The following is a 25,576-nucleotide window of genomic DNA, read 5'->3' on the forward strand; positions in this document are numbered from 1 at the left end:
ACATCACTGTCATCAGCTGATAAAGGTCATCCCACCCAATACACTGCCGTGACGGAAAATAACTTAGTTTGTCTACTGCGAAATATTCAAGAGTCCCTCTGCTATGGGCCTTCTGGTCTCTCTCTGCTCTTGGAAGGCATTAAACTGGGCACTCCAAGGTATTCCAGCTGCTACTACGACAACAACTTGTTTGCAAACAAATTTGAACAGGAAAACACAAAGACAGCAAGTTTAAAACACTATATAGACTCATACTATGTAAATATTTTAATGCTGATTATAATTGTAGTAACTGACATTCATTCAGCATTATATATAACCCAAATATTTAGCGTACACCATCTCATTTAGTTCTCAAAACAACTCTATTATCCCATTTTACAGATGGGAAAACTGCAGCTTGGAAGGATTAGGTAATTTGTCCAAACTCCCACAGCTACAAATTGTCAGGTTTTTAATGAGGCTGACCTGAAAGGCACTAATACTTTATGATTCAATTGTTAGATTTATCAACTATTAATAACATGGTAACAGTGCTCGTCATCATTCGTAGATAAGATGTATCTTAAACGTTCATTTGTTCATCCAACAACCATTTCTTGAGAGTCTACTTTGACCAGGCACGATGCTAGGTGCTGGGGATAAAGGCTAAAATGAGAAAGGGTCTCTGTCTCTCCCTGCAGGCAGCTTACAGTTCAGCCAAGGGCACAGCCAACGGCTATATTAAAACATAATATGGGACTTCCCTTGTGGTCCAGTGGGTAAGACTCCGTGCTCCCAATGCAGGGGGCCCGGGTTCGATCCCTGGTCAGGGAACTAGATCCCACGTGCCGCAACTAAAGATCCTGCATGCCGCAGCGAAGATCCCACACGCCGCAACTAAGCCCCGGCGCAGCCAAATAAATTAAAATAAATAAATTTAATGTATACGAGGCTAGGGAAATGTGCATTGCACCCAAAAGAAGGGACCCTGAAACCAAGTCTTGATGGCCTAGTAGGATCTAAGATGGAGAAGGGAGTAGCAGGTGCTGACAGAGGTGTAAAACCATACGGGAAAAGGCACCCGCCTCCCGTACGGGAGTTACACTGGGTGGAAAAGGAGTGGCAAGAAATGAAATCAGTAGGCCAGGCAGTGGCCAGGGCGAGAAGGTGTTACCCTAGGCCGAGTTTAACATTCATCTTGAGAACGTTAGGAATGGACAGAGGTGAAAGGGCAAGTGGTCCTCTAGGCGTTGGAGAAGGACGGCTGGCTGCAGTGAAAGCCAAATCGGAGAAGGGTGGGGAGGGAAGCAGGGACCCTGGAGAGACCAGTGTGTGAGTCCAGGGAAAAACTGATGGATCTAAGGACAGAAGGAAGAGACCTTCAGGAGATGAAACCCAAGAGATGGAGTGGCTCAGTGTCCAAGGAAACGTGAGACTCCGGCACGGCTCCCAGTTTTTCTTGCTTGAGCTGCCATTCACTGCAGGAGGAAATGCAGCAAGAGGAGCTGGGCTGAGACCTAACAGAGGTCAGGACTTTAGACAGGGAGGGGTGGCAGGGAAAATGTAGTCTTTGGATCTTAGGTTGGACATTTTATACAATCGTATTGGAGGGGAAAGTGATGCCACAAATTCAGGTCCAGTTTCTTATTATTTAGAGACATTTGACCGTCAGAAAACAGATGTACAATGAAAACCATTCTCAGGCTAGGATGACGAGGCAAATGAAGTCAGGAAGTGACAGAACTGTCTGATGAATGTGTTGATAGAACACGCAACGGAAAGGTGTTCAGTTTGTGGGTTTGGAGACTGATGGCTGAGGTCATCTCTCTCTTCGCTGCTTTATTTCATGACCCCACTCAGTCCCTGCTCCGAATACATGCCTTGCCACCTTGACCCACTTGGTCTGCCTTTCCTCCTTGACAAACAAGACGCAAAGGGCAAGGACCCAATGGCCAATGACCCTTTGGCCACTGGGCACACATTAATGTGAGGCTCAGTGAGGCAGAGGCAGCGGGGGAACACGGTTCAAAGCCGTGTCAAGACTCTGGGTTTGTGACGCCCGGCAGCCAGCACCAAAGCAGAGGTGAACCACTCCTCCTATACCTTTCCACCCACAAGCCAAGAGAGGTCCTTTCCTTCTGCAGAGGGTTTGACTCCTTGCAACGGAAGACCTTGGTAAACCTTCAACTATTTATATACCATAAAGGTTCTTTTGTTTTTTTCATTCATTCATTCATTCATTCATTCATTCATTTATGGCTGTGTTGGGTCTTCGTTCCCGTGCGAGGGCTTTCTCTAGTTGCGGCGAGCGGGAGCCACTCTTCATCGCGGTGCGCAGGCCTCTCACTATCGCGGCCTCTATTGTTGCGGAGCACAGGCTCCAGACGCGCAGACTCAGTAGTTGTGGCTCACGGGCCCAGTTGCTCCGCGGCATGTGGGATCTTCCCAGACCAGGGCTTGAACCCATGTCCCCCGCATTGGCAGGCAGATTCTCAAACACTGCGCCACCAGGGAAGCCCCATAAAGGTTTTTGTTTCCATGTCTTATAGAAAACTTATTCAAATTTCCCTAGATAACTTTTTTTTTAAGTGGGTCACAATTAATCTCCCAAAGACACGGCCTCCGGAGCAGCTGATGCATTCACACCATGCTTTCAGTCCTCATGGATTTCGGAGCAGGAACAACGGACAGAGAGAGCGGCAGAAGGTGGGCTGCAGAGCTTGTGAAACCCGGAGGGAATACCCACGTGTTTTCTTCTGGTGTGTCTCTGTCACCCACCATGCATTAGTAGTATATTTGCTGTCAATTTTTTATTAGAGAGAATGCAAGATTTAATTAAGTGCCTGGGCAGTTTATTTAAAAAAAACAAAACAAAACACAGTATCTGTCCAATGATGCATCACCCCGTGCAAGAAGCCATGAAGGAGGAGGGGCACCATATCATTGTCGTTATGCAGAGGAAATGGATACCGTGTTTATAGATGACCGTGTTAAATGGATTAAATCATTGTCTGGGACCTGCACCTTCACCCTCTCTGCCCATGAGGGTACAGGTCACAAAACAGCAGCGACCCACAGAAAAAGGACCAGAACAGAGAACCAATCTTTCGTCAATCTCTTCTTCTTCACCCTTGTCTTTAGCCCTCCATGTCTGTCTCATTTTCATCCTTTTCCATTATTTTCCATCCACACTCAAAACCAGGAAAAGCGATTCTTTCAAAGCCCCAGCAGACTTTCAATTTTGTTTTCTCAGTGTCATCCAGTGTCATGCAACAGAGAATGAGGCAGAGAACGAGAGACTCAGGATCACGAAATTCAGACTGAAGAGAAGAAAAGCAGTTTGCCACAGGGAGATGTGAAGAGTAGTCAGGCTCTAATCCCTCATTATAACTTGCAAGTTTTATTATATATTGCTTTACCTCATTTCCGAATTTTTTTTGGCAGCTTGAAAGAAATCAGGCTATAGGCCAATAAGCTGCTTATTGCCAAACAGAAAATAAGAAGCCAAATCATTCTACCTTATTTTCTGCATGCTACTGATGTTAACTGCTGGCAGAGAGGTTATTCAGAAGCAGCCACACTCTACACAGCATTTTCCAACGTGTGGTACCCAGGTACGCGGGATGAGGGTGAAGGGTGGGCAAAGAAAGAAAAGAGAACGAGCAATCCATCAATACCTGCGTAGCAGGCACCCAATGTACCCACATTAACCATTATCATTGTTAACCTTCCACCCACACAGCAGCACAGGGTAATCCCTGCACTATTCCTAGTTTATCCAGGAGCAAGCTGGTGCCCAAGGACAGATGACAGGACGAAAGGGCACCTCCACACTGACCCTGGGTCTCCTCACCCACTTCTGGGACTCTCCATCCTGCCTGCTGAGCTGGTTGGTAAACACTTCACAGCTCACTGTAAGTAAATTACACCTCAACTAAAAATATACAGAATTGAAACTAAATATGTAAATAAACACTCGAGAAATTTTTCACAGCTCCCGAAGGTGTTTTTAACTACTGACTCTCCCAGGTTGAGTAAGAGTAAATTATTTCTATACAGCAGAAACTAACACAACATCGTAAAGCAATTATACTCCAATAAAGATGTTAAAAAAAAAGAGTAAATTGTTTCTAATTGTCACTTCATGTAGAAAAAGAAGAGTTGATCCTGCCAACTGAATTCACCCATCTATCAATTCAGTGACAAGATGTGAGCCAATCAGCCCCACATTATACATATATTTATAAAGTAACCTGCTGATGGACTGAACTGGTCCTGAGTCGAACACACAAAGCCCCCCCTAGATGCTGCCACAGTCAGAGACAAATCAAAGGTTACCTTGCTTCCCTGGGAGGATTAGGACAAAAGTCTCTGGAAAATCTCTAATAAGAGACAATCTGTGAGAGCAGGTTTGCGGAGGGACTGTGTGTAATCCAACTCACTCCCCACCATCCAGCAGTGCTGGGAAAAGGCGGGCATCCAATCAATGTTTCCTGACTAAATGAATGAACTCTGGCGAGTGTTTTCATCGTAATCGTCTTGCATGTTGCTAACAGCCCTCATTTTGAAATTCAGGTTGCTCTCAATCATTCTATTTAATTATTTATTTATTTATTTATTTTATTTATTTATTTTAGGCTGCATTGGGTCTTCGTTGCTGCGCGCGGGCTTTCTCTAGTTGCGGCGAGCGGGGGCTACTCTTCGTTGCGGCGCGCAGGCTTCTCATTCCGGTGGTTCCTCTTGTTGCAGAGCCCGGGCTCTAGGTGCACGGGCTTCAGTATTTGTGGCGCATGGGCTCAGTAGTTGTGGCACACGGGCTTAGCTGCTCTGTGGCATGTGGGATCTTCCGGGACCATGGCTTGAACCCGTGTCCCCTGCATTGGCAGGTGGATTCTTAACCACTGCGCCACCAGGGAAGCCCTGCAATCATTCTTAGTTACCTTCATGTGTGTGTGTTTCACTCAGCATTAAGCGTCCTGGATACTATTTTTATCTGCTCGGCACCTCATCTTCTCGTAACAGATGAGCCCCACCTCATCACAGACACAGAAAGGTAAACACGCTTGGCTAATGGTGGTACCTCACCACTTTAGCTGCAGTTAAATGGTCCAAAAGAAGTTGGCACCTAACCCAAGCTCTCCCTGAAAGTTTTTGTACTGGAGCCAAGGAGGGAGGTTCCCATCCTCCTCTAGTCATGGTCCTGTTAGCACAAAAGCCTTGAATTGACACGTGGAATGAAGTGGTGTGATCATTTTAAAACATACCTCCAACGAAAAGTGGTCTACTTCCTCTCCCCTTGAAGGTGAGCTAACTTTGGTCACTTGCTTCAAATGAATAGGATGTAGCAGAATTGACACCACATAATTTTTTAGATGAGGTCATAAAAGATGATAGAATCTCTAGGTCCATCCATGTTGCTGCAAATGGCATTATTTCATCCCTTTTCATGGCTGAGTAATATTCCATTGTCTATATGTGTGTGTGTGTGTGTGTGTGTGTGTATATACACACGCACACACACTACATCTTCTTTATCCATTCCTTTGTTGATGGACACTTAGGTTGCCTCTATATGTTGGCTATTGTAACTAGTGTTGCTATGAACATTGGGGTGCATGTATCTTTTTGAATTTCTGGGTATATGCCCAGGAGGGGGATTGCTGGATCATATGGTAACTCTATTTTTAGTTTTTTAAGGAAACTCCATACTGTTTTCCATAGTGGCTACACCAATTTACATTCCCACTAACAGTGTAGGGGGTTTCCCTTTTCTCCACACGCTCTCCAGCATTTATTATTTGTAGACTTTTTAACCGGTGTGAGGTGATACCTCATTGTAAATGAACCGATTCACAAAACAGAAACAGACTCACAGACATAGAAAACAATCATATGGTTACCAAAGGGGAAAGGAGTGGGGAGGGATAAATTAGGAGTTTGGGATTAACAGATACTCACTGTTATATATAAAATAGATAAAAACAAGAACCTACTGTATAGCACAGGGAACTGTATCCAATATCTTGTAGTAACCTATAAAGGACAAGAATCTGAAAAAGAACATATATATACACACACACATATATATGTACATATATACGTATAACTGAATCACTTTGCTGTACACCTGAAAGTAACACAACATTATAAATCAACTACATTGATACTTCAATTAAAAAAAAAAACTTTTTTAAGATGACAGAGCTTCCTTCGGCTGCCTCTCTTTCTCTCTCTCTGTCTCTCCCTACATTCACCTTCACGTTGTGAGGAAGCCAAGCAGCCCCATGAGCTGCAGCCCCTGCTGAGCCCCAGTTCACATCCAGCACCAGCTACCAGACTTGAAATCGAGGCTTCACATGATCACAGGTCCCACTTAATGCCAAATGGAGCAAAGAAGGGCTATCTCAACTGAGACTTCCCCAAATTATAGATTTTTTGAGCACAATATATGCTGTCGTTTTGATAAGCCACTAAGCTTGGGGGCAGTTTGTTACACAGCAACAGATAACAGGAAAAGGATTTTGGTGCCACATCGGTGCTGCTGTAACAAAGAATCAAACACGTGGCAATAGGTTTGGGGCTGGGGAGCCGCGTGCAAGTTGGAAGGGCCTTGAAGAGACGGTTAGGAGAAGCATGAAGGATCTTGAGGAGGCTACTGATGAGGAAGTGAAGGAAAGGAAGGAAAATGTTATTGGAAACTGGAAAGTGCCTTGTTTAGTGGTTTTTTTATTTGAAAACTTTTAAGTTCTAGATTTATTTTGAAACCAACTTCCAAGGGACCACCTGGCTGCTTCTCACTCCCCATAGTATAACGTAAGAAGAGAGAAATAAGCCAAAGAAATAACTGTTACCATAAAGGAGCCAGAACCTACAGGGCTTGAAATTCAAATTATTTCTTATTCCCAGCCTTTCTGGATGACAAATGACGCTAAGATTAAGAAACAGCTTCCAGCAAAGATCAAATCCAGACTGCTGTCAGGAAAATATGGTCAAAAGATGAGGCCAAGGACATAAACTGTAAAACCCTTTTTAAGACCACAGAAAGATTTAAGGTAGCGCATCACGGACCCTTTCGAATAGTCGAACAGCCAATTAAGACTCTGAGGAGCATTACCCTCTGCCCCTCCAAGCCTTAAAGGAAGCCTGAAAAAAGAGGCTTATCTTGAAGATATTTGTGGATACAGCTTTTGTCTGATGGAGATTATAAATGGATTCATATAAAACCCAAAACGGGGACTTCCCTGGTGGCGCAGTGGTTAAGAATCCGCCTGCCAATGCAGGGGACACGGGTTCAAGCCCTGGTCCAGGAAGATCCCACATGCCGCAGAGCAACTAAGCCCACGCGCCACAACTACTGAGCCTGCGCTCTAGAGCCCGCGAGCCACAACTACTGAGCCCACGTGCCACAACTACTGAAGCCCGCGCACCTAGAGCCCCAGGCTCTGCAACAAGAGAACCCACATCAATGAGAAGGCTGCGCACCACAAAAAAGAGTAGCCCCGGCTCACCGCAACTAGGAAAAGGCCACACGCAGCAACAAAGACCCAAAAGCACCCAAAAATAAATAAATTAAAAAAAAATTTTTTTTAAAGAATTATGCCAAGTTGGAAAAGAACAGAGAAAGTACAAAATGAAAAAAAAAAGGCACTTGGACTCCCAAACCTGTATGAGTGGGAAGCAAGTTACTTTTACGGAAAAGGAAGCATGACTCAGAGTGTAAAACCAAGAGCCTGGAGGTCAGAGCCTAGAAAATCATTTCCAGGCAGTAGGCCTAAACTCTAATCAAGGAACTGACCACAGGTGGATTTCAGAATTGCTATGCGCCAGTGGCTGCTGGGTGCCTCCCACCTGCCCCTTTGTGAACAAGTATCTTTAGCAGTTATCCTATGCCGGTCCCACCATTGTAGGTTGGGATCATGGGGGCTGACAGCCTATCTTATTAGTGCACAGGTGTTCAGATCATCCAGAGAAACTGAACTCAAGAAGCCATGCTCAAGGAATCACACCTGAGGAGCCTCATCTGCACCTGTACCTGAGTTAGACCTGTACTCATTGAGCCTGAGCCTGATGCCTTCATATATGAGAACTCTGAGGGGTCTTGAGAGGGAAGGAGTATATTTTCCACATGGAAAGAATGTCAAAGCATCCGAGAATAGCGGGCAGTCTGTGGTGGTTTTAAAAGATGCCCACAAATTTACAATAGCCAGGATGTGGAAGCAACCTAAATGTCCATCAACAGAGGAATGGATAAAGAAGATGTGGTACATATATACAACGGAGTATTACTCAGCCATAAAAAGGAATGAAATTGGGTCATGTGTAGAGACATGCATGGACCTAGAGACTCTCATACAGAGTGAAGTAAGTCAGAAAGAGAAAAACAAATATTGTACATTAATGCATATATGTGGAATCTGAAAAAATTGGTAGAGACAATCTTATTTACACAGCAGAAACAGAGACACAGACGTAGAGAACAAACGTATGGACACTATGGGGGAAGGGAGGGGTGGGATGAATTGGGACATTGGGATTGACATATATACACTTTTGATACTATGTATAAAATAGATAAATAGTGAGAACCTACTGTATAGCACAGGGAACTCTACCCAATGCCCTGTGGTGACCTAAATGAGAAGGAAATCCAAAAAAGAGGGGATATATGTATATGTATAGCTGATTCACTTTGCTGTACAGTATAAACTGATACAATATTGTAAAGCAACTATACTCCAATAAAAATTTTAAAATAAAGTATTAATTAATTAATTAATTAAAGATGCCCACAAATTCTTTAGACCCTCCTCCCATCAATAGATGGAGTCTAATGACCCTGTGCTTGAGTATGGGTCACCCTTAGTGACTCACTTCTAAGGAATAGAATGCAACAGTAGTAACACTACCCGACTTCCAAGGTTAGTCCACAATAAGTGATAGTTTTTGCCTAAATCTCTCTCTCTCAGGATGCCATCACTATGCTATAAGGAAGCCAAGCAGCTTCATGGAAACGCTACAGGTAAGTGATCCAGCCATGGTCCCAGCCAGGTACCAGCAGACAGTCAGCATCAACCACCAGTGGCATACTGAAGTCTCCAACGGTTGGAGAACCATTTCTCCCTTCAATTCTGTCAATATTTGCTTCATATGTTTTGGGGCTCTTTTGTTTGGGGTATATATGTTGAAATTTGTTAGAGCTTCTTGAGAAATTAATACGTTTATCAATATATGATGCTTCATTTATCACTTGTAACAGTATTTTACTTAAAGTCTATTTTGTGTGATAGTATAGACATTCCAGCTCTCTTTTGCCTACTATTTGCATGGAATATTCTTTTCCATTTTTCCACTTCAATCTATTTGTGTCTTTGGGTCTTTGGGGTCTAAAGTGAGTCTCTTGTAGGCAGCATATAGGTGGATCATTTTTTTAGTATCCATTCTGCCAATCTCTGCCTTTTTATTAGAAAGTTTACTCCATTTACATTTAAAGTAATTATTGATAAGGACTTACTTCTATCATTGTTGTTTATTTTCTGTATGTCTTTTTTTTGTCCCTCATTGCCTCCATTACTGTATTCGTTTATGCTTAGTTGACTTTTTAGTACTGAACTGTTTTGATTTCTTTATCATTTTCTTTTCTGTATATTTTGTTGATAGTCCTTTGTGGTTGCCATGTGGATTGCATTTACTATCCTAAAGTTACAACAATCTGATTCAAATTGATACCCACTTAACTTCAGTAGCTTACAAAAACTTTGCTCCTATACGGGTCCATGCTCCCCCTTTGCATTATTATTGTCACAAATTACATCCTTTTAAATAGATTTATAATTTTATAATAACATAATTTAGAATTTTATAAATTATAAATGTTATACATTTGTCTTTTAAATCATGTAGAAAATAAAAAGTGGAGTTATAAACCAAAAATACAATAATACTAGTTTTTATATTTGCCCATGTATTTGCCACTATTAAATTCTTTATTTCTTCATATGGCTTTAAGTTACTGTCTAGTGTCCTTTTACTGCAACCTGCAGGATTCACATTAGCATTTCTTGCAGGGCAGGTCTAGTGGTAAAGAACCCCTTTAGCTTTTGTTATCTGGGAATGTCTTAATATCTCTCTCATTTTTTTAAAGAACAGTTTTGCTGGATATAGAGTTCCTGACTGACAATTTTTTTTCTTTCCACGTGTTAAATATATCTTCCCACTGCCTTCTGGTTTCCATGGTTTCTGATGAGAAAATTGCTGTCAGTCTTATGGAGGATCACTTGTATGTGATGAGTTGCTTCTCTCTTGCTACTTTCAAGATTATGTCTTTGGCTTTTGACAATTTGATTATAATGTGTTCCCATGTGGGTCTCTTTATCTTACTTGTAGTTCATTTAGTTCTTGAATTTTTAGATTCATGTCTTTCATCAAATTTAGGAAGTGTGCAGTCATTATCTTTTCAAATATTCTTCTGCTCTTTTCTCTCTTCTTCTGGGACTCCCACAGGTATATGTTGCTCTGCTTGATGATGTCCCAGAGGTCTCTTGGGCTACCTTCAATTTTTTTCATTCTTTCTTCTTTCCACTCCTCAGACTTAAAAATTTCAATTGTTGTATCTTCAAGTTTGCTGATTCATTCTTCTGCCTGGTCAACTCTTCTGTTGAACCTATCTAGTGAATATTCATTTTATTATACTCTTCCGCTCCAGAATTTATTTCATTCCTTGTCGTAATACCTATCTCCTTATTGATATCCTCATTTTGTTTGTACATCATTTTTCTTATTTCCTTTAGTTCTATGTCCATGTTTCCTTTAGCTCTTTGGACATCGTTACGATAACTGCTTTAAATTTTTAGCTAATAAATCCAATGCCTGGGCTTCCTCAAGAATGGTTTCTGTCCATTTATTTTATCTCTTTCAGTGGGCCATGTATTCCTATTTCTTTGTACGCCTTTTGATATTTTGTTGAAAATTAGACATTTAAATATTTGGTAACATATTAAATAATGTGGTAACTCTAGAAATTAGCTTCTCCTCCTTCCCCATGGTTTTCTGGGTTTGCGGGGCTTTTTTATGGTTGAAGGCTGTAGTGGTCCATCTGTTTAGGTACTTTTTCAAATTATTTTTGCCTCTCCCAACTTCCAGCAGCAGCTAGCATTCCTTGGCTTGTGGTCACATCACCTCCTCATCTTCTGTTGGTCTAATCTCCCTCTGCCTCACTCTCATTAGGACACATGTTATGGCATTTAAGGCCCACCCAAATAATCCAGGATAATCTCCTCATCTCAAGATCCTTAACTTAATCATATCTGCAAAAACCCTCTTCCAAATAAGGTGATATCTACAAATTCCAGGGACTAAGATGTGGCTGTCTTTTAGAGGGGTCCGTGTTTCAGCCTACCACATGAAGCAACAGATAAGGGAAACAAGTGGTTTGAGAGAATAAGTCAAACAACAGAGAGAAAAGTGAGGGTCCTAACACCCTTGATCCCCTGACCCCAGTCACCCCATCCTCTTTTCTTCTGGCACTAGTTTAAATTGGGTCTCTTCCTCTTGAAAGCAGAGGTCCTCATGCAAAAACAAAACAAAAAACAAAAAAAACCCAATTCTAATGTTAACTGAACTTTCACATATTTCTATACATATCGTTTCTCCCAACTAAGCTAACATTCCTTGAGGGGAGGTCATCTCTTACACACGTGTTGGTTCACCACAGCCTGGAAAACCTGGCAAATATTCAGTAAATAGTTGTTCATGTGAAAGAGTGATGTACATGATGTACTGGCTTAAGAGCCAGGCTCTGCTCTTAACTTGCTGTGGAGTTTTGGACAAAACAAGATGCCAGTAACAGCCAGGCTCCTTTGTGCGCAGGGAAAGGAATAGTCAACCCACTTACTCAAGTCACAGAATTTCCCCTTTTTTTAAACTTTTCTATCAAATGTCTACATATGACCACAGAGTGGTCAAACCAAAGTATCCAAACGTTTGTAGAAATACCTGTATGTGTTTAGTATTTAACTCTGCCCTAAGTCCATTAGGCCTCTCATTATGGGCTTAATTGTGTGCTCCCAAAATTTATATTTTGAAATCCTGACCTCCAAGACCTCAGAATGTGGCTGTATTTAGAGACAGGGTCTTACATAAAATGAAGTCATTAGGGTGGGCCTTAATCTAATATGACTGGTGTCCTTATGAGAGGAAGAGATTAGGAGAGAGACACATACAAAGGGAAGACCATGTGAGGACACAGGCAGAAGACGGCCATCTACACACCAAGAGAGAGGCCTCAGAAGGAACCAACCCTGCCCACACCTTGATCTTGGACTTCCAGCCTCTAGAACTGTGAGAAATAAATGTCTGTTGTTTAAGCCACCCAGTTTTGTGGTGCTTTGTTATGGCAGCCCAAGTAACTAGCACATTCCTCCTGCTAAAGGAAAGTCAACCATTTGTACTGAAAACAGAGACAGTTTGGACCTGAAATGATTGTAGGGGGAAGATTCAGTCCCGTTTAGGCTTTTGCCCCAGTCACAGACACATCCCTTCCAGGTGTGTTGGCTACTTCACAGTCGGCAGACAGAAGCGAAATGCTCCTTGAAAACAGCTGACGTTTCCATTGCACCTGAAAAAGTGAAATTGTTGACATTTCTACAGTCCTGAATGCCCTTACAGGAGTGGTGATCGCTGTACCCCAGTGAGCTGGCCCCAGATAATCTAAGTCACTGCCTTGTCCTGTAGGGCCACCTGTAGAGCAGCTGAGTTCCTTGGACCCAGATAGAGCATTCCCGCAGGTGAGCCTGTTGTCCTGGGATCCCAGCCAGCCTGTCAGCCACTCTAGAAGAGAGGCAGGAACACAGAGAACCTGTGGGAGCAGCTTCAGCACAGGAGGAACTTCCTGCCTGCCCTCCTGCTGCATCAACCAGACACTCCAGCTTGAGAGACTTGTGTCACCTGCAGAGCCTCAGGCACGTACACAGAGAGAGAGGAAGATGTGTCCACTATCAGCACAACCACCTACTAACACCAGTTTAAAAAGTGCTGGGCTTCCCTGGTGGCACAGTGGTTGAGAATCTGCCTGCCAATGCAGGGGACATGGGTTCGAACCCTGGTCTGGGAGGATCCCACATGCCGCAGAGCAACTGGGCCCGTAAGCCGCAATTACTGAGCCTGCGCGTCTGGAGCCTATGCTCCGCTACAAGAGAGGCCGCGATAATGAGAGGCCCGCGCACCGCGATGAAGAGTGGCCCCCCACTTGCCGCAACTAGAGAAAGCCCTCGCACAGAAACAAAGACCCAACACAGCCATAAATAAATACATACATAAATAAATAAATAATAAATAAATAAATAATAAATAAATAAAAAGATAAACCCAAAGTTTAAAAAAAAAAAAAGTGCTGCAGTTCAGCCCGCAGGAAAGTGTGTCCAAGTTCCAACTAATTAGACAGAGGAGGTGGAAAAAGAGATTTTTTTTTTGTCTTGGTGTTTTGTATTCAGCAGCACATTAACCTTGGAGCTGTCAGGTTTCATCATGAATAATGACCGTGACCACACCCCCACGTGATCCTCGCAGGGCAGACCAATTTCCTCACAACTGGGGAAGCAAAGCAGAGGCCACCTAGGGACCTGTGATGTGGTCATGAAGAGGGACATCCGCTCCCCTGTGCTTCTGCCCCCAGAGCACCAGGGGGTCTAACATCCCACACTTAACACCAACACAGAAAGAGCTGGGTGTGCACCCAGCTGGAACACGGGGAAGAAACGGCATCACGCTGAAATCATGCTCTACTCTGCTACAAATGAAAGGGATAGATATCATATGTAGATAAACCCTCTGGGTCTGTGCACAAAGCTCCAATCCCAAGTAGGTGTTACAAGACTGCACCCTTAGCACGCATGAAAAGTGCCAGCATGCAAACCTGCACCCACCAACAGTGATGCTAAAAGCCACCATTGGCTCAGATCTCTGCCCTTAGCTCACAGAATCAGAAATTCTCCTATAAAGAGGAAAAGACCCTAAGACAATGTAACCAAGGGACGTAAACGGCATATTGTACATATTCTCACTCTACAGCGTTTGTTTTTACGTTTCGCCTGTCTCCCAATTTTTAAAGTTTTACCTAAAATAGGAGGCAGACACACAAGCTTTCATTCTTGTGAGAATGATGCTAAATAAAGATCAACACTGAATTAATACAAGCGCTCATCTCCTAATAACCTAGTGGTTTTAGAAAAATTCATGGACCGTTTTCCTGATACATCCCCAGCGTGGAGCCCTCATCTGTCCCTTCCCCAGTGGTCATATAAATAAGAGTTTCCAGAACCCAAAACCTTCCTAGCTAGGTTTTAACCCCACAGCTCCTACAAAGCTGTTTTCCACGTTGGGATGCCAGATGCTTTAGACCCAGCAAGGCCGGAGGCAAAGCAGAAGGACGGCCGGAGCACACGCTGGTCCTCTCTGAGCGGCTCCCATGGCCTCGCCTGACAAAGAGGGTGGTGACACCTCCTCCCGGGAACTGGCCAAGATCTCAGCTGATGGTGACTTGGATGGCTCTTGCGCTGGCATTTTTCACGAGTGATCAGGGTGCAATCAGTTGAGTAACACCTACTTGAGATTTGAGCTTCTATTTGTGTGTGTGTTGAATGGAAGCCTCACCATCCCAGGACAAGGGGAGACACCGCTAGCACCCCTCAGAGCATCGGAGGGTGAGCCCTGTGGATAACGTGCCAGAAGGATGATGTTTCCAGACCCTGGGAGGTGGGGAGAGGAGGGCACGGTGTGGGCAGGAGGCTGCGGACAGACGCTGCACCCACATTCATGTCAGGGTTCAGGGCAGCTCTTTTCAAGTCGGAACACAAAACGGTACAGGCTGCCGAGAGTCACATTTCTGTTCTGGGGACCCCAGCATGGTACCCACCTCCCACTGACTCTGCTGTCCTGCGGGTATAAAAATGACCAGATTCTACTCAAGCTTGTTTTCTGGTTCCTAGGCTCGGATGAAATGCGGTGAAAAGGAACCCGTGGGTTCTCGCTGCGCTCAGTCACGTCTGAGTTCTGAGACGAGAAGGCATTAAACTTCAGGAAGCCACGGAAGGACATTCAGAGTGGGGTCCCCGTGAAAGAAAGGGGTGTTGGCTTGGATAATCTGCACACTCACCAAAGAGCCACTGTGGATAGAGAAATCTTGCTAAAGAAAGAATTCAGAAAAAAAAAAGAAAATGATGGCAATTTAGACAAGAACCAGCCACTTTCTAGCACAGTTTCATGCTTGGCCTCTGCTGGGATCATTTTTCTCTCAATGCCTCACATTTTTATTGTGCTAGAATTTTGTCACAATGACTATTGGTTGAGCCAAGGAGAGAGAAAGGAAGTCAGGGCTGGCCATTCTTCACTCCAAGAAGGAAAGTCTAGACAAGCAGCAAGGCCAGCTCTGCGACGCGGCACAGTGATACGCGTCACTTAAGTGCTGCACTCACCTCCGTACGACCTCGCCTCGTGCGCTTGGGAAGCGGACATGGTCACTGGGGGACACGGGAGGCCAGGGGGTGGAGAGGCCACAGATCCACGCAGGAACAACTAGGAGAGTAACCATATTGAAATTCGTGGTCCATCACAGACTTAGAGAATGAACTTACGGTTACCAGCGGGGAAGGGTGGAGGGAAGGGATAGTTAGGGAGTTTGGGATTGACATGTACACACTGCTACATTTATTCAATAAAATGGGTAACCAACAAGGACCTACTGTACAGCACAGGGAACTCTGCTCAATGTTACGGGGCAGCCTGGATGGGAGGGCAGTGTGGGGGAGACGAGATACATGTTTGTGTACGGCTGAGTCACTTTGCTGTGCACTTGAGACGATCACAACATTGTTAATCGGCTATACGCCAACATAAAATAAAAAGTTTAAAAAAAAAAGATTAAAAAATTTTTTTAAAGGTGAAAGAAAGGAAGGGAGGGAGGGAGGGAGGGAAAGAAAGAAAGAAAATCATGGTCTACACTCTCCTTTTCTCCCTCCCAGCACATCACAGAACCTGGTCACTCCTCCCCCATCTCTGGACGGCAGTGTCTCCCACTGTGGGACTCTGAGGTCTCATCCTTACCCCCCAGCGGACATCGGATAAGCAGTAATGCGCTGAAACCGATGCGCATTTTCAGTCTCTAGGAGAAAGACCCTAAGCACATACCAAATAGCAACATTCTTTTTCTCCCAAGCCCTCCCAGCTTTATGCAAGAATATAAGGAAATATTAACCTTCCTTCCCTAGTGAGGGAGAGATGTAATAATTAGAGGCCTGAGAAGGTTTTCCCACAAGGCATCAGCGGGTAACTCTGCCAGCCCTTTAATGAGATAAAACATGGAACTTTCTATTCTGGGCTTATGGCTCCTTGCTCTGGAACACAAAGTCATTTTAATGAGTGAATCTAGAAAGAGAGAAAAGCAAAAAAAAAAACCAAGGGGGTAAGGTCACCCTCTAGATGCTTCTGGCTAACCTCGTGGACACCGGCAGACGCCTTCCCCAGAGACAGAGCACAGCTGCACAGCTGCTCCTAACAGAAAAAGAAGGGACGCCACACGAAGACTAAATGCTGAGTGGCAAGAAATTCTCAGCAACTCTGAAAATGTTTGTTAGTCACCCTGCATAAACTAGAGGAGACAGGAAATTGTATTCAAATCCTATCTCAACAAATCTCACGACAACAAGCTCTCCACCTCAACGCTATCCAAACTTCCCTAACGCCGTAGCAATCAGTTTACGAGAATTTATTGATCACCTACCATGTGCTAGTCCATGTCCTTGCACTGGGCCCTGCAGCGATCCGTTTCAGACAATAGCCAGTTTCAAATCTCCTTTCAAGGCAAGCAGACTTTGGGATGGTGGCTTATAGCAGTGGTGGCTCTTCCAGCTCTTGGCCCTTCTGTAAAATGCCCTTCCGCCGTATCCTACGCACCCCTCAGGGCCTAGATACATTGCCGCCTCCACCAGGAGGGACACGGCCCATGGACTGAACCCCACCTGCCAGACTCAGCTGGCCACTGTACCACAGGCCTGATTCTCCATGGAGGAAAGTCCTACACCAGCGTTTGCCCAAATGTCAACATGCACCCCAGTCACCTGGAAGGGTTGGGAAAGCACAGAATGCCGGGCCTACCCCAAAACTTTTCCTTCGGTACACAGTGACATACAAACAAGGAAACAAGATAGGCAGAAACACTGGATAAAGGTGCCTTTATTCTTTTAGCTTCCCTGGGAGGTGTGTCCCGTTCAACCTCGTCCCCTGAGGTGTTTCAGAAACATTTGGAGAAAAGACTAAAGAAGTGAGGCCTTCATTTAATGAAGCCCGTCGAGAGAACCACGTCCAGAATGTCCGAGTTTTTCTTGATCAGAAAAAGAGGGCGTGGTTTTCCACCTGTGTCCGAAGCTTTGTGTGTTACAGAGAGAGCCGTGTTGTTAAAGGAACCAAGACACAGCCCGTGGAAGAGAAAATAAACGTGTGCCACAGCTGGGAGCCTCAAAACCTAGGTGTAATTGTCTTCCGGAGACAGAAGCCCCCAGGGGCACCCTGGTCCAGGAATACCTCATCTGCTCCTGGTCTACAGCTGGGCGGGGGGAACGGGCTACTTCCCCAAGCCTCGGACCTGCTTCCTCTCCCACACCCCTCATACTCCTCCTGGCCTCATTCTGACACCGAAATGGCCTGTCAAAGAGAAGTGGCAGAGTTTACAGACTTCCGCCTCCATCCCCAAATTCCTCTCCTTCCTCCCACCCCCCATCACTCTCTAAGCCCCACCCCAATGGTGTAGGAGGACTTCAGACAGCATCAACTCTGGATGTCTCCTAGAAGAGGATTTGCACCCTCCTTGTGGAAGTCGCTCACCCCATTCCTGTAGCGCCCCATTTCCTCATGGTCTGTGACGAATCCCCTGGGAAACCAGAATATGGGCCCGTGAGGTTGAAGACCAAGCCTCAAGGCTACCCAGCTTCCTGGGGATCCTTAGATCTACATTATTTCCAGACCAAACGTCGGTGTGCGAAACTGGGTTATCACCAGCAGTCTACCTCGAGTTCATGAGTGGCTGAGGGAAGCTGGAAGTCCTTTTAGGCCCTCTCTTTTCCCCTGATCCAGCAGAAATGGGTGTGAGATATTGCAGTCGGCACCCGCGTCCCTAAGATCCTTCCCAAGACAACCATACCTGCGACCTTCCCTTTCACATAGTCTACCCTGCGTCCACTCGGCTGCCATGACTGCCCTCGTCTGCTATGACCCAACTCCTTTTTGGGTGCCTCATTCTGTTTTTTCGGGCTCCTGACCAACTCTTCCGTCTTCATGTCATGACTTCTCCTTTCCAGCTTGGCTGCATCAGGCCATCTACGTGGGAATTTGGATACATTCGTGCCTGCGGGCACAGCCTGTCATCATATCTTGAGCTCACCCCATCTCCTACACCTGGTTCCCGAGAGCATGAAGTCAGAAAGCTCCATGAAGGTTCACACTCACAGGCATCCCAAAGTCAGATACTGTGTCCACCTTACTCTCCTATTCCTTCCACAGTGCCGAGCGCACAGTAGGTGTTCAACAAACATTTTCTGATGCGTGAATAACGTTTAGATATATCACACCTTAGGCAGATAGATGATGAGTTAATATAACTTATATTGTGCCAGTACTCAGAGTGTTTCTGGACAATCAATAAAGTTATACTTAAGACCCAAAGGATTACTGCTCATCAAGTGCTTTGAAATCCACAAAATAACAGTGCTGTAAAATAGTCAACTGTTACTGAATGGAGGTGATCAAAGGAACAGATTACACAATTCATCTGGGGTGTGGAGGATAGGGGTAAGTAAGGAGGGAAAGAGAAATGGGACATTATGGCAAAAAGGAAGAAAGAATCAATAAGCAAAGTAAAACTCACCCTTATCGTAATCATCTTCCTCAACCGCTTTTTCTTGAAGTTTCTGAAGCTTTAAGCTTAAGGATTTTACCTATGTTGGTTTGAAGGGGAAAAAATGAAAACCAAATTACAATCGCATTCACGCAAACTTATTTTGCTAAAGCTAAGAACACTTAGAAACTATTTTGAAGCTGAACCACTTTATTCTCCTTTAAAAAAAGAACCACAAATGTACGTTTTTTCGATGCCAGATGCATTTGTTTCTCCAAAAAAAGTTATACAGAGAAAAAGTGTAATTTGAGCATAAAATCCACAAAAAGAGTTAGAATGTTATTTTAAACAAAAACATCACGCTGTACCCTTACTTGTGTGAAAAATGCATAATAAAAAGGAATACAAATTTCCTGACCTGACCAAATGGTTCCTGTTCAAAAACCCACATTAAAATTATGGAAGTAAACATAACAACGTTAGAAGAGAAACCAAGAGAAGAAAAGCATGAACTTCAACTCGACAGGCTGTCCTGAGGGCTAGGCAAGAATGAAAAGAAGGACTTTACCAAAGATGCCCTACGGTTCACACACCTTCCATTACAGAAAAGGGCACTGTCTTACTTAACACACATGTGCACTCAACAATCCCATCACTTGTCTGAGAACTACCAACGTGTTCATTTGTAATTATTTCTCTTCTCAACAGGAGGCCCCAGGATTTTCTGCAGGGAGATTCTTAGCCTATGGATGAGTGGATTTAAGCTTGCTCCCTGAAAACCTGCTTCCTCCCATCCTTTGCCAGCTCACACCTACCTCTCCTTCCACACCTGGCTCAGGTGTCACCCCCTCCCGTCCATGTTAAACATCCTTCCTCTCTCTGGCCATCATCACCTGTACTTGTACTTATTCACAAGATCCGAGCCATTTAACAAATATTTACTCTAAGTGTCAGGCACTGTTTGAGGGGTTGCAGATAACAGCACAAAATTCTTAGCCCTCTAGCCTTACAATTTCACGTAGGAAGGCAAAAAATAAACTTAATAAGTAAGTTTTATGGAGCCTTAGAAATGGATTAGAGCTATGAAAGAAGGAAAAAGTAGAACCACGTCACGGGGGTCAGGAAAGCTGGCAGACGGTGGGGTTGCGATTTACAGTAAAATCTCACTGAGAAGGTGACATCTGAGCAAAGATGTATACGTGGTTAGGGAGTGACCCGTGAGGCTCTCCGGGAGAAACACGTTCCAAGAGAGAGAAGAGTTGGCACAAAGGCTCCGGGCAGCAGTGCTCTGGGCTCAGCAAAGTAGAGCAGGAGGTCACCGGGCCTGGAGAGGCTTGGTTAAAGGGGAAATTGTAGGAGATGAGGTCAGAGGGGTAATGAGGAATGTGGGATGAAGCAACATGAAGTTTAAACATTTAAAAGTTCTGATTTCAGGGCTTCCCTGGTGGCGCAGTGGTTAAGAATCCACCTGCCAATGCAGGGGACACGGGTTCAAGCCCTGGTCCAGGAAGATCCCACATGTCACGGAGCAACTAAGCCCATGCGCCACAACTACTGAGCCTGCGCTCTAGAGCCCACGAGCCACAACTACTGAGTCCACATGCCACAACTACTGAAGCCCACGCACCTGGAGCCCGTGCTCCACAACAAGAGAAGCCACCGCAGTGAGAAGCCCGCACACCGCAACCAAGAGTAGCCCCCGCTCACCACAACTAGAGAAAGCCTGCGTGCAGCAACGAAGACCCAACGCAGCCTAAATAAATAAATAAATAGATAAATAAATAAATAAATAAAAGTTCTGATTTCACTCTGAGGGGCATGGGAGCTGCCGGGGGGCTTTGAGCGAAAGAGTTCATGATCGGCTATATGTTTGAACGGTTTCCTCCTGACTGCCAAGGGCAAGGGCAGAAGTCGGGTGGCCATGGAGGAGGCCCTGGATATAACCCAGGAAGGACGGGACGGTAGCTTGGATTCTAGCGGGAGCGGTGAAGTGATGAGAAGTGATCCAGTTGTGGATGTGCTCAGAAGACGGCTGGTGGGAGACAGACCCAGCAGGATTCGCTAAGAGACCCCACGTGCGGGGTGAGGAAGAGCAGGATGATGCCTGGGTTTTGGTCTGAGCCACTGAAGGACGGAGTTACAAGAAGTCGTCTTAGGACTTATCACACCAGGTGACAGCTATTGTTGTGTTGTGTTGCGGGTTTTTTTTAACATTTATTTATTTACTTGGCTGAGCCGGGTCTTGGTTGTGGCACGCGGGATCTTCGTGGCCGTGTGTGGGCTCTTCGGTTGCAGCATACGGGACCTTTTAGTTGTGTCTGTGCACTCCATCCGACCTTGAACATCTGGAGGGCAAAAACTACTTTGCATCCATGTAGAAAATGACAGCGGTCACCCTTATTTGGTTCTCCACCGATCTGGGCTCTTGGAAGGATTACACTTCCTCCCCTCCCTGCTCTGCTTAACGGGTTGTGAATGGAAGGGACACAGGTGGCTCGTGCACTGCAGCACTGAACTGCTCCCGTGGACCCCTCAGCCTTCTCCTCCTTATCTCAGGGACTGAGGGGGCCCGTGCGCTCAGGAGTGAAGCAGAGCCCCCAACCACCCTGCGGAACATGACGTGTAGGCAAGAAACACAGCTGTGTTACGTGAAGCCTCTCATATTGCATTGCTGCCTGTTACTAACCTATTCCAACTAATACAGCCTCCAAAGCCAGGCACAAGGTGTTGTACGATTAGTAGTAGGCAAACGCTTTCCGAAGGAATGAAAGAACGAGTAAATAAACATGTTTATCCTTGAGTTGGTCCATGTGACAGGTACCGATTTTGCCAGTAACTTAGTCTCATATATTAGGGATGGAGGACAGGTTCAATTGCCATGTAAGTTATAGCATCACCACCACCACATGCAAATGATGGGGTTATTCAACCCTAGAGCTGACGCAGAAGAAATACAGGAAAGAAGGTTGAAGAAAAATTTACAACCAGCGCTCACCTCATCTTACCCCCTCACCCAGCTCTCCCTGTAGGACCCTGAATTGATGCCCTGGGACGCGTGTGAATGTCCACCTTGGCTGGAAGCACAGCCACCGATGCGCATGTCTTATCCAGCGACACAGCCCAGGTGAGGCAGGCACCTTCTCTCCGTTTCTTCCAGCTCCACAACCTCAGGTGGGACCCAGCACGCAGGGCCCTCCCCACTTCCCTCCTCTACACCCCAGTTAGCATTTCCTTTCATCGCGATTTTCCCAGCCCCACCCAACTCCTGGCAATGTCCCTGGGTGGCTATTCCTAAACAGTGTAAAACGCAGTCGATTCTCATGCGTGGTCGTTATGTTCTATAGAATCGCTGGGAATGCTCAGTTAGCAAATGCTGCACCACTGCTTCCAGGAGAAATACTGAGTTAGGTCACAATATTTTGCCAACTGATCAACACATAACCTTGTTTTATGTGTGGTTCGGTTTAAAGATGCCGTACTTGATATTTATTTCCGCCTCAGTAACACTGAGCTCATGGCCAACAGCACAACGACTCACACCTGAACGAGGCTCATCTAACACACGCATTTTCGCCACTAGGCACATCGCAGCCTTCTTGCGCTCAGGAGGACCAGACAGCACTGCCAGCCCTGTGCTCGGGGGCCAGCTTAAACAGTGACATCACGAACAAAAAGAAAACAAAAAATGTGAAAAGCATGGCACTAAAAATAAAAATTAAAAAAATTGAATCACTTTGCTGCTCACCTGAAACTAACACGACATTGTAAATCAACTAGACTCCAATAAAAACAAATAAAATTTTTAAACAAACTTTATACCAAATTTGAAAAAAAAAAAAAAAGGCCACCAGAGAAAAGGGAACCCTCCTGCACTGTTGGTGGGAATGTAAACTGATACAGCCACTATGGAGAACAGTATAGAGGTTCCTTAAAAAACTAAAAATAGAACTACCATACGACCCATTGGTCACTGCCATTACTGGGCATATACCCTGAGAAAACCATAATTCAAAAAGAGTCATGTACCACAATGTTCATTGCAGCACTATTTACAATAGCCAGGACATGGAAGCAACCTAAATGTCCATCAACAGATGACTGGATAAAGAAGATGTGATACATATATACAATGGAATATTAGCCATAAAAAGGAAAGAAATTGAGTTATTTGTAGTGAGGTGGATGGACCTAGAGTCTGTCATACAGGGTGAAGTACGTCAGAAAGAGAAAAAACAAATACGGTATGCTAACGCATATATACGGAATCTAAAAAAGCGGTACTGATGAAACTAGTGGCAGGGCAGGAATAAAGATGCAGACATAGAGAATGGACTTGAGGACACGGTGGGGGGATGGGTAAGCTGGGACAAAGTGAGAGAGTAGCACTGACATATATACACTACCAAACGTAAAAAAGATAGCTAGTGGGAAGCAGCCGCATAGCACAGGGAGATCAGCTCAGTGCTTTGTGACCACCTAGAAGGGTGGGATAGGGAGGGTGGGAGGGAGGCTCAAGAGGGAGGGGATATGGGGATATAGGTATATGTATAGCTGATTCACTTTGTTATACAGCAGAAACTAACATGACACTGTAATGCAATTATACTCCAATAAAGATGTGAAAAAAAGAACAGGCCACCAAAAGGACACTAGTTTACAGTCTGAGCTGAAACAAGACCTCAACTAGAAACTGCATGTCGGGTGGCTCAAATTTTTAGCCTGTGCATGTCCACAAACGACCAGCAAAGCACTGTGAGCACTGACTTTGGTCTTCAATAAATGTGAGCAAGTAAGTGAATTCCCATATACAGAATCCGCGAATACGGAGGATGGACTGTATTTAAAAGGAGCTAAAACTCAAATTCCTGAGATTTGAACTTTTACTTAAGCAGAGGGGAAAGGGGGTGAAGGAAGCAGAATACAATATCTGAAATGTGCCGGAACACTAGAATCCCAATCTTCCCAGGGATCTTTCGGAAGAGCCCAACCCCTCTCCCCAGTCCTGTAGCCCAAATGAGCAATCTGGGGTCTCCGCACAAACAGGATGGAAAAAGCAAGGTCTCCCTCATCACACACAACTCCACGGTCAGGAACCTCTTCCTCCACCTGAAGCAAAATCTGCCTTCCTGTTAAGTCCTACACCCTGGCCCGAGTCCCTTCTCTCACTCCCACCGCCCTGAATAAAGGTCATCCCTCTTCCACACATCAGCCGTTCAAATCGCTGGAAAGAGCATCATGTTTCTCTCTGTCCAGGTGCTGGATTACCATAAACAAAGATACTTAAACAACAGATAAACTGTGTCCAGATCCTACCATTTGAGACAAGGTACGAGTTTAATTTGAACTGTGGGGAGACGACTCAATTCTTTTTGACTCAAATTCTCCTAATCTGAGCTATTTCTCTAATGATAATAATAAGTAATATTCTGGGTTCTTGCTAGGTTCCCGAACCGGTCTGAAGCCCTGTGCATGGACGGACACTTTAATCCTCACGACGATCTAATGAGGTAGGGGGCTGTGGTCACCTCCACCTTCTACAAGAGCGTCTTGAGGCACAGAACAGTGAAGCAAATGACCTCAGGTCACAGAGCAAGGAAAGGAAAGCGCCGGGCTACCACCCAGGCAGTCCCACCAGCCTGCCAGGAGTGCAAGCCCACGGGTGACCCAGCAGCAACCAAGACCCCAAAGGATAACTCTCCCATGGGTTATGACCAATTATTCATTTTAAAAAGCTGCATGTGCGCAATCAAGGAGAAAAGAAGAGCTACATCTAGGGTGGGTTTTATTTCTTTCTAAAACTAAAAATCATGAAATCCAAAGGGTGAGTCAAGGTGGTTCTCCCCAGCCACAGACCCTGGAATTCCAGCTCCCGGGCTCTCCAATGGTGGTATAGAGACTGGCATGGTGAACCCGTGGCACAGCTGGGCCCCCAGAGAGCACATCTACTCAGGGTTTCACAGACTCCAATTTACCAAAACTCCTAGGTTCACAGGAGGACACGATCTACATCTGGGTAAGAAGAGTTAAAAGGAAGGGAAAAATAAAATTTAAAAAAATCATTAAAAAAAAAAAAAAAAAAAAAAAGGAAGGGAAAAACTATTGGTGCCACCAAAACCCAGGAGGCCAGATCTTGTGAACTGACTGCAGCGGACCCATTGCCAAGCAAGTTTCTGTTTGTTTAGTTATTTGGGAGGTAGGGAAGCTAGTCTTTATAACCACATTCTACTTTTGCTTGACTTGGATCAAAACTTGGATTTTTGAAACGGAGAAATGCAGATATGTTGCCGAGATTTTTTTTTAAAGCTCTCAGAAATAAAGTGCTGGAAATTGGCATTTAGAGTCTGAAAAGCACAATGGTGCAAACCTCCACTGAGTGTCTGGACCCTTGTGTGTGCAACTCTGAGCATCTCTCCTTATGCCTCAGACAGTCAATCCAAGAAATCTGTCCATTAGATACCTGTGTCCCATCTTAGCAAGATAAATTATTTCACTAAAACTGGAAGTTAATCAAGCACCAGGCAGTATGCGAGGCATCAGGCATCCAAAAATGTCTAAGCAAAGTGACCTGTAGCTAAGGAGCTCATGGTCAAGTGAGGAACTTGGACCCCAAACAAAGGATTATTAACGTGACGAGTACTGTAATGGGGCACATGCAAAGGGCGGCGGGAACGGAAGATAATGGAGGGAATCATTTGGTCTCGGGGGGTAAGAGAG

The 25,576-nt window shown here is 44.9% G+C and overlaps 1 protein-coding gene across 23 annotated transcripts in view; it reads right to left on the reverse strand.

The window, feature by feature from the left end:
- The window catches only part of DISC1 (DISC1 scaffold protein), a 598,559-nt gene that overhangs the window by 517,126 nt on the left and 55,857 nt on the right, over positions 1 to 25,576 (reverse strand). For 21 of the 23 annotated variants that reach the window (XR_014252949.1, XR_014252950.1, XM_082422985.1 and 18 more), the window contains one exon: positions 18,893 to 18,962. The exons of 1 other annotated variant lie outside the window; for it this stretch is intronic. Coding sequence is in view for 20 of the 22 variants with exons in the window: in XM_082422985.1 (XP_082279111.1) it covers positions 18,893 to 18,962 (70 nt within the window). In the remaining 2 variants the exon portion in view is untranslated. Of the gene's footprint in view, positions 1 to 15,449; positions 15,550 to 18,892; positions 18,963 to 25,576 lie in introns of all 23 variants that reach the window. One more of the 23 variants, XM_082422976.1, reaches the window with a different exon arrangement.

The sequence above is a fragment of the Balaenoptera physalus genome (assembly GCF_965194825.1).
Source record: "Balaenoptera physalus genome assembly, chromosome: 14".
Lineage (NCBI taxonomy): Eukaryota > Metazoa > Chordata > Mammalia > Artiodactyla > Balaenopteridae > Balaenoptera > Balaenoptera physalus.